This window comes from Engystomops pustulosus, chromosome 3 (assembly GCF_040894005.1).
Source record: "Engystomops pustulosus chromosome 3, aEngPut4.maternal, whole genome shotgun sequence".
NCBI lineage: Eukaryota > Metazoa > Chordata > Amphibia > Anura > Leptodactylidae > Engystomops > Engystomops pustulosus.
The window spans coordinates 149312086-149322507 of record NC_092413.1 but is presented as its reverse complement, the minus strand read 5'-3'; the positions used below and the strand labels follow the sequence as shown (position 1 = coordinate 149322507).

At 40.7% G+C, this 10422-nt stretch overlaps 1 protein-coding gene across 1 annotated transcript; it reads left to right on the top strand.

Annotated features, from left to right (window-relative positions):
• The first annotated feature begins 7950 nt into the window (after positions 1 to 7950).
• SST (somatostatin) lies at positions 7951 to 9439 on the top strand. The gene is made up of 2 exons (XM_072142533.1): positions 7951 to 8171; positions 8956 to 9439. Exons 1-2 carry the CDS (start codon positions 8037 to 8039, stop codon positions 9163 to 9165), a joined length of 345 nt encoding a protein of 114 aa, XP_071998634.1. The 5' UTR covers positions 7951 to 8036; the 3' UTR covers positions 9166 to 9439.
• Positions 9440 to 10422: the final 983 nt, after the last annotated feature.

Here is a 10422-nt window from a genome sequence, read left to right as displayed (position 1 = left end):
TCCAAATCAGACAACTGCGGTCCTGTCACTACCTCCTCAGTTTCGCCTGCCATAACATCTAGGGGAAACATTACACTTCCATCTTCTGTGGCGGTCACCCCTACGGCAGGAACTCCAGAATCTGGGTCATCAGGCTCGGGTTCAGAGATCTGACCAGACAACACAGGAGAACAACCCCCCAACTCTTGGTTTCCCCGCCATAGAGTCCAGAACATGGGGAAGTCCCGTCCCAAAATAAGATCATGGGGCAAGTTCATGACAACCGCTGCCTCATGTAGCGTCTCTCCACAAGAGGTCTGGAAGTTAATAACTGTGGTGGGGTAGTCCTTTACGTCCCCATGGATGCACAGGACTCCAACTGTGCGCCCTGTGACCGCCTTGGGGTCTGTGAGGGACCCATTAATCAAGGTCACCCGACTGCCTGAATCCAGCAGGGCCAACGCTGGATGCCCTGCCACAGTCACCCGGCACAGGTGGCGCTCATCAGCAGAGTCGGGGCTATTAGCTGTGTAGACAGGGGCAGCATAGAGAGAAACCCTTCTGGCGGAACTGCAGTCCATGGGCTCTGAGGAATTGGGGCAATGGGCTGCAATATGACCTGGCTCATGGCAGGTCCAACAGGTGGGAGCCTCCCCCCTCCTCCTCCCCTGGGGTACTTCCCGGACATTGGGTGTTGTCCTGCCCCGGCAATTTGTGGGTGACAAGACCTTCCGTGCCTTAAGGCCTGTCTTGGTATAAGGGGCTTTCTTTGTTAGGGCCTGAGTGGCACAAAACCTCTCCACCAACCCCACCAGCGCATCGGCATCAGACGGGTCCCCGTGTCCCACCCATTGTTGGATCTCACCCGGCAAGGCCCTCAGGAAATGGTCCAAAACAACCTTCTCGACCATCTGGGCTGGGGTTGATGTCTCCGGCTGAAGCCACTTGCGGACCAAGTGAACAAGTTGGTGCATCTGCCCCCTCGGTGGTAGCGCCTCCTGGTATCTCCAGCTATTCACTCTTTGAGCGCGTAGATGCTGATCAACTCCTAGTCGGGCCAAGATCTCTGCCTTTACCTTGGAGTAGTCCCGGGCATACTCCTCGCTCAGGTCGTAGTATGCCTGCTGGGGATCAGCGACGAGGAAGGGGGCCAACACCTCTGCCCAGTGCTGCTGTGGCAACCTCTCTCGGGTGGCCACCCTCTCAAAGCCTGTCAGATAGGCCTCCACATCATCCTCGGCGGTCATCTTGGTCATAACTTTGCGGACCTCTTTCCTGGCGTCCTTCACCGTCATTGCTGGGACAGTCCTTTGCTGAGCAGCAGTCAGGGCTGTTACCTGCTGGAGCAGCAATCTGTTTGTCTCTTGCTGCTGCACGTTGGACTGGACAAGCTGCTTGATTAACTCCTCCATGGCTGTGGCTTGCAGCTTCAGTGCTGTCCAGGACATGCACTAGTGTATACTTCACTGCACTATGCCCGCTCCAATCCACCATGTGTGGGGAATTGCTCTGGTAGTTGACAGGTAGCAGTGCAGGAAGCAGTGACACACGCAGGTTTAAAAGTCCAACTTAAGTGTTTATTCACAAAACAGAACACAAATTCAGCCTTGGTTTAGGCACATGCAAAAACATTACAAAAGTAATTCCTGCCCGGCTAGGCGCTGTCTAATACAATTGTCGGACCCTAGCTATCCGGGTACCAGGCTGCCTGGCACACGCTCTTGGCCAGCAGCAAGACAGGAGACCCTCAGTTACCTTTGCTGTGAGAATGCAATCTCGCTTTCAGCTCTCCAGGTAGGGCCTTCCCTACTGCTTCTGGCCTGCAGACTAAATCAAGCCCTAACGAAGCCTGTGACCCGCACCTGTGGGCTATACAAAAGCCCAGGACTGAAGCCCGGGTGGAGTAGGAGTCCCACTACCAGCCTACCCCTACTCCATAATAAGCAGGCCCAGTACGGACATTACAAATGTGTCTGTGTTAGCTAGGCCAACACAGACAAAACAGACTATTCCTGCTTATCATGTCTGCATTAACCCTTGGGTTACTGCAGACAAACCCAGGGCTTTTACCACATGTATTTCATCTGCCTGTAGGACAGATAGCGGTTTTCCCACACAATACCTCTTACTTTCTCACAGGAGGTAGTGTTCCTCACTGTATGGAGGTAGTGTTCCTCACTGTATGGAGGTAGTGTTCCTCACTGTATGGAGGTAGTGTTCCTCATTGTATGGCGGTAGTGTTCCTCACCATATGGGGGTAGTGTACCTCATTGTATGACTGAATTCCTCACTGTATGGCGGTAGTATTCCTTACTGTATGGCGATAGGGATACCAAATTTTTATTTTACCATTTTCTGGCGCTAATAACTTTTTTATACTGTGTTGTACGGAGCTGGTGCCTTGTTTTGTGGATTTTGATGACGTTTTCATTTATTTCATCTTAAAGACAGTTCGATCTTTTGATTACTTTTTATTGAATTTTTAATGTTTTCCAAAATGGCAAAAAAGTACCATTTTCAACTATGGGCGCTATTTTCCGTTATGGAATTAAACCTTATTATATTTTGATGGATTGGGCATTTTCAGACGCGGCGAAAGCTAATGTGTTTATGATTTTTACTGTTTATTTATTTTTATATCAGTTTTATATCAGCTGATCGCACATTGTAATTAAGGGGTTAAACGGAGGCAGCCTCGGGTCTTCAGAAGACCTGAGGCTGTCATGGCAATGGATTGCTGCTTCCCAACGACATCACGGGGAGCGACGATCCTTGGCAGGATGAAGCGACCATTGGCGGGTAACTGATCACGGGTGCAATAGTCAACAAAGACTTACCGGCTATGGAGAGGGCTCAGCCTGTGAGCTCTCTCCATGCACCCGCACCCGGTATGTGATGTACCGTTATGTCACATGCCGTGATTCGATTTGAATCACCCATCTCTAGTCATAAGTATTCAGACCTTTTGATCAGTAGAAGCACCCTTTTTCTTTACCTCCCATCATTCTTTTCTCCCATCATTGTTTAGTTTGGTTGGATAGACAAGTCGAGAAAAAAATTGAAGTCATCCATCATCCCAAACTTCCTCTATTTTAAGGATTATGGAGGCTGTTGTGCTCTTAGGAACATTGACTGCTGCAGAAATTCTTTTGTAACTTTGGCCAGATCCGTGCATTGCCACAGTTCTGTCTCTGAGCTCCAGAGTTTGCCCATTTCCTACAGTTGAAAAATCTAAAATTCTAATTGTTGCTCTGATTCACCTTTGCCTAGACTTTAACTTCCTACTAATTGGTCTCACTAAACTCTCTCCTCTACAATCTATTCTTAATGTATCAAAAAAATTGGAACCACCTCATTATGGAGGACAAACAATTTTGACTGTCTACATACAATTATCACCATTGCATAAGGTATTCCTTCATTCTATCACACTAATCTACACTAGCATTTGACTATGCATCCTACATAAAAAAGCCAGACTTCAACCACAGTTTTTGTCATCAAAAAACATCAACATTTTATAATGTTAAAAAATAAAAGACAGAAAAAGACAGAAAATCTATTCTTAATGCAGCAGCCAGGTTTTTCTGCTTCCAGTTCATGTTAATCACTGCACTGGTTGTCCATCTCCTTCCGAATACAGTTTAAAATAATAACCCTCATCCACAAAGTTCTGCATAATGCTGCACCCCCCTATCTCTCATCTCAGACTATCACCCAACCTGTGCTCTTCGATCTGCCAGTGATACCATTTGCCTCAAACTGCATGACTTTGGTCAAAAACTTTGGATACCCTTCAACAAGCTTCTCACATTAATTGGTAGGATTTTTTTTTTTTTTAAATATAACAGCATAACAACAAGTATTAGCTACATCATATAGGAAGACACAATTTGGATATGTTTTAAGGGGTCATGAACTAGTTAAATACATTAAGTAGTGAGCAATCAAATTGCTTTGTTTATAGCATACATAATAAAAATAAAACCTATTAACCAATGGATAAAAGTCAAAATTAAATCTGAGCACAATGTTTAACATTAGCAGAACCAATAAGGATTTGAAATTGAACTTAAGCAGACGCCATATCATCTGTCACAGCGATGTTGGGGATAAAGCAAGTAATAATGATTGTCCCATCAGTTTAAGAGAAGTAGAATTACAATATGGAACTGTATAAAAAAGGGAACAATTGTATCGTTTTGACATTCATTTTAACATCCATCTTACCATGAAATGAACACATGAAGTTTCAGTCAATAACTCAATACGTTGACCAGCATAGAATCCCAAATAGCATGGACAATCTTATTCTTAACATTGTTCAGAGAATAGAATTCTTTTCTAATGAAATGGATGCTTTTTATTTTACTCTACACTATTTTGCCTGTAGTGCATTTATTATTCACAACACTGATTGCAATTTCAACTTCACATTTTCTTCTGTTTTTTTTAATTTTTCAGGTCCATGGAGATGGGTACAGTGTTGAGGTTAGGTTCACCTGTAAAATTTGTAATTGGAGACCACCACTCTACAGCTACATGCAAATACTACCTTAAACCATTTTCAAATTTCAAATACTTGGTTTTTACCCATACCTTTTCCACATCGGCTAACTTAGTTCTGTGAGCCAGACACAGCCACAGGTCTCAGGCAGCAGCAAGATGCTATAGGTTCCCATATAATAGAGATTGAGAGCTAGAGTCTGCGAAAGTGTAATACTGGTTGGCAAAACGCTGCATCTTTATGTCTCCACAATCATGCAATGCACCTGCAAAATATAAAAATAAATGTGGCCTTATATACTCTATCAATATATATATATATGTTGTGTGTATGAATATATGGGAAAGTTGAGATGCTGCATGAAGTATAGAGAGGGTACCCCATCCCACACTAATCTTGGAGGGAATGGGGATCCTTCTTAGTCAGGGGCACATTAGGGGATTGGCCTTATAACCTGTAAGGTAGTCAAAGCCTGGTTAGAAACACAAACAAATTACATTTTTTTCTACAATTGTGTCTAACTGGATTTTGTAACTTGTTTTTTGATGTAGTCAGATATAAATGGATCAGGTGGATCTATGAATAAATACTCCTGGTTTATCATGCTTGATTTTGATGGTAGATTTTCTTTAACTCATGTCTGGCTATATCTTGAATATGAAGAGGGCTACCACACTGCTTTCAGTTGCACCTATTTATGTATAGCATGCCATTTTTAAATTACACATATGGTCCATATGGATTGCTTTTTTGTTAAAGAGGACATTTCACCACCTCACACATGTGCTTCATGGATTCAGGAGCATTTTGAATTGACTTTCTAGCCCACACAGTTACTGAGATATCAGTCCGAGTATCTGACCATTATTATCCTCTATTCTGTCAGTGATGAGGTGCTTGAGCAGGGGATGGGTTATTATAATCTCTCTGTTTCAGTGTTAGAGAATTTTATCATAACACCTCCTCCTCCGCTTAAGCACCTGCTTGGATGTTGCTCACTTGGCAGTGTCAGAGAAGTTTAGCATAACACACTTCCAATCCTACGCTCCAGCACCTCCTCTCTGACGGTGCAGAAGATAATAATGGTCAGATACTGGGACAGATATCTCAGTAACTGTAGGGGATAGAACGATTGTGTAGCAGCCCATGTAGGATGCTAAGGTTGTAACCTCTTTAAATGGGGGTTTGTTATAAAAAAAATGTATATCCAATGTCTATGGGGGACCAAAATTCCACAGATCTTTTCTATAGTGAATAGTGCTTTTAGGATTTGCTGTCTTGGGTCAAAGGTCCTATAAATTTCAATGGAATGCTGGGCAAGCTTTTCTGTACTCCAGTGACCTTTATAAGACTTTTAGAGAGGTCTTGTAAAGTTTGGATTTCCTCGCACTCTAGGGCTTGCAGTTGAACACCCAGCGATCAGACCCAGATCCTGTAGTTCTGTACTTCTGATGTGCATTACATGTAGATCTCGTCTACATTTAACATTGCAAAATGACACTTTCCTGCTATAAGGAGGATTAGATATGTGTGTCTTTTCAGTACTTGAGGATTGATGCCCTCTAAGCACACACTGCACATGTAACCTCTAAACAGCAGGCCTGCTAGCATATTAATGAGATGGCATCTGCAGGGGGACAGGCATCTACATTGAAGTAAATGAGTACATGATATAAACAGTGGCTCACCCTTTAGCTTCATTAATGTGGGGTAATTTTTTTGATGCTGGTCACTGACTTCATTGTGACTCCCATAGGGGAAAATCAGCATGTGTACTGAGGATGCACTTACACTACATGGTGGCTTAAGCACAATGAAAAGAACAAATACATGTGACACATTTGCTAATTACAAGCCTTCCTGCAATATAAACTGCATAAAGAAGAGCACGCTCTCAGGAGCACATTATATTTATTTAGCCATTAGATGCTTGCTAAAAGTCAACAATGGATAACAAGCCCTTAGTGGAAAATAAAATGATAATCTTATCAGCAGGGAGTCATTAAATGACAGTGTCAGCTGCTACGGGAAACACATACCCCAGGTGTAGTGATGAAGGTATGTGCGCTATGGGACAAATGCAGTGGAGGATTAGATGAAGGCTGGTGGACAGGATTTATGGTGGATGGCCAGGTGTGTGCTATGGCCACTCCAGACATGCAGTTGAAAACATTTCCCTAATCTTAAAATTATACAGCCCAGCGACCTTGATGGTTTTATTTGTCTGAGCTCTTTGGCCTACAGAGATGTATAAACTAGAAATAAATATGTGGTGATGGAATACTATATAGTTATTATTTTTTTCTATCTATCTCTCATAAAGCTCTCTTTGGTTCTCTTTCTCTTGGAATATATTAGTCTAAACATGTTTTCAAATTATCTACCAATTTTGTGATTGGAATATTTTGCCTGTATAATCTATTTGTCTCACTTTTCATCTCTGTAATGTAAACCTTTCTCTCATTATCTATCTAGCTTTAATGTTTAGCCTGTTTGGCCACACCCTTTTGCACCCTGTTATTGTAACTATATCTGTCTGTCTATCTATCTATCTATCTATCTATCTATCTATCCAAACAGAGAAAATCCAGAGCAGTACAGAATAAACCCAATTAAGGAATGGTGCTAAGCCATGTGGTTCCTGACCCGAACCATAAGTATCTAAATCCTCAAAAGTGGCAGCACTCTAAAAGTAAAGTGAAAGTTGATTCCATGGCTGGATGCAAAGTTTAGTTGTTAAACCTTCTTCAAGCTTCTTTCTATCTATCCATTTGTCTTTCTTTCTATGTATTATATGCATTTTCAGAAATAAAATAATATGATTCCAGGACAAAATGCCTCCAAGCATTAAAGTGCACATAAAATATGTAAAATCTATTTCTTTGGATACCTACGAAAATGTTATATTATCCAAAATAATAATAACTTGAAAATACAAAAGTCCATAACTCTAACATCATCAGTATATAAACTAGATTCACTCAGAGAGATTTCATGCTGACTTAATATTAGATCGATGTTACTTATTAAACAAATATAGAAACTGTTTAAATCATTCTGACATTACAAGGTTATAAAAATTATGTCGGCATATCCTTAATAGGTAATGTTCCCAAGGAAAACTGGTAATCAGGTTGCCACCAGCAGTCACAGAGGAAAACAACATGACATACTGTTGATTCATACAAGACATTGACACAGGCATTTAGTGGGTTAAATAACCTGGAGCAGTCTTTAATGTTTAAAACATGGTTTAAGGTTAAGTAAGCTGTATACACTTTACACTATAGAAAAAGAAAAATCACAAAAATCCCTTTCAGGTTCTCTTTCATCTGGGTGGTTCTAGTGATTTATCTACTTTGGGTAATGGTGCGTAAAAGTGGTGGTTATCTCAGGGAAGAGGGGGAGGAGGGAGCTTTTCCTTCACTGACGTCACAGTGAGAATTTAAAAGGGGGCTTAGGAGATCCCAGGAGCAGAAGCAGAAGAAGTCGACACAGCAGGTTCTCATAGCCCTGTCTCTGCAATCAGCTTAGTGAAGTTCCTGAAGACATGCAGTCCTGCCGAGTGCGCTGTGCCCTGACCCTGCTTTCCCTGGCCTTGGCTGTGAGCTCTATCTCAGCTGCACCTACAGATCCGAGACTTCGCCAATTCCTGCAAAAATCACTTGCTGCAGCAGGCAAACAGGTAAGGAATCTCCTGCCTTTCTGACTTTCTGTAGAATGAGTTTTTACATTCACCTTTTTTATATGGAAACAAACTTTGCTGTGTAATAGGAGATCAAATGCAACTGTTACTATATATATTATGCTTAGATATATGACAATTTTGCAAAAATACAGGTATGCATAGATACCCCTACTTGATCTGCTCAGAAAATACTTAACAGTATTCTGAGAAATATTTTTTAGACTGTATTAGCCTTACCATGCTGCTAAGTAACGTGCAAAGCAAACTAGGATAGTAAGGTAGAATTGATGAAAGAATCTATGACAAGTTCATGAGTCTGCGCTGAATGTGAACAGTCTAACATGCTGAGAAAACCTACAGTAGCTATCTAAGGTTCTGAAATACCAGAGCTGTCCTAGGTGCTGACTATAACATGCTAACTAAGGTGCTGATAGCAAAGTGATCAATATCAACTTTTATAGCTCTTCATGCATTGCCCTCTCTATTCAATATCCTGCACAAAAATCTAATCTCTAGCATGAATAATTTCTGTTCCTCAATCTTGTGTTAAAAATGTGGTACAAGGTTTTGTGATGTAAAACGCTTAAAATAAGGTTGAAAGAGAAATAGTTTCAGCTCCATGGAGAGCTCTTGAGATTTAGACAGCAGGTAGCAAGTTGTGTCTTCTGTAATGTTATTGGAAATTTTGGTTATTTGTAGATGTAATCACATAAGATCTGAGAACAGAATATCAATGCATTAATACAGCTTAAATGATACACTTGCAATTTTATTCTTGTAGGAGTTGGCCAAATACTTTTTGGCAGAGTTGCTATCAGAACCATCACAGACAGAAAATGAAGCCTTGGAATCAGATGACCTGCCCAGAGCTGAGCAAGATGAAGTAAGATTGGAACTTGAAAGGTCCGCAAACTCCAGTCCTGCTCTGGCACCCAGAGAACGCAAAGCTGGATGCAAGAACTTCTTCTGGAAAACCTTCACATCTTGTTAGCCTCCAACGATCTATCCTTATCATTTGGTCCTTTATTTTCCTACTCCTTAATTCCCAAAACAAAGCCTTTACCACAGGAGCCGAAGACTGTAAATACCACACACAGTTATGGTGAATACTAATGTTAATTTGGAGTTGTTTAATAAAACTTTTAGTTGAAATTGTAAATTATTTGCTTGGGTCGTGATTTCTCAATAGTTCTTATATGCACTTTTCAATTCTCACAGATGTACTATTTTTAATTATCTGTTGCAATAAAGCGTGTTTCAAAGTACTCAGTTTATCTCTTGTCACATCTATTTTCTTTTTGTTCCGATATTATCACTAAATACCAGATGGTAGTAAAGTGAGCATAATGCCATGTTATGAGTAGGTACAAGAGGTTAACTCCTTCATATCCTGCAGCAATGTTAATAAGCATGTTGCAGACTTGGATGGTTCTGAGAAGAAGCTTATAGTAATCAATTTGCTTTGTTTAAGACAGTAGATGCTTAAATCCTCTCATTTATCGCTAACATCAACACAACAATTCAAATGATACTTAGTTATCTTTTTCATGAAAAACCTTCCGGCAAAAAAGAACTTAATGATATAATTATTCTGCATAATATGTGGCTTGAACTTTTTATTTTCTTTCTTCACTCAATGATTATAATGAGGGCTATTTAAAAAGAAATAACTTTAGTAACCCTTTAGTAACTATATTCCAATATATATGACAATGTATATTTGTCTGTTCAAGTAGGACAGCAGGATACAATTGTGCTACTTTGGAGTATCCTTTGTGTAGAGCACTCAAATCATAAAATAAAAATAATTTTGTATTATAAGCTATATTTCCATATTTCATTATACCCCTTGTACATAAAGGCTAGCAATGTTAGTAGTAAATTGTTTCATTCTCTATGTCAATGTTTTATATGCTTACTAGTACTACTTGTCACCTAGGTCAAAAGGCTCTATTACTTGTGCACTTATCACTCTTTAATGACCAGACAATTGCCTACAATTGGGAACAGATCAAAGTGTTTCTATATGTGGTGGGCTCACTGCAACCATGTATGAAGAGTTGTTGGCATCAGCCACATAATCTTTTTCGTAGTCCAATAACACTGTGTAAATGCAGCCCTGCTTAAGTGCTCTTGATGGAGGTAAAGTCCTCCTAGTCCCGTATACACAGACAGCAAGCCATACTACTTTACAGCTTCCTTCTTACAAAATGTTGAGAGGACTGGTAATTTACAAATAGATTTATCG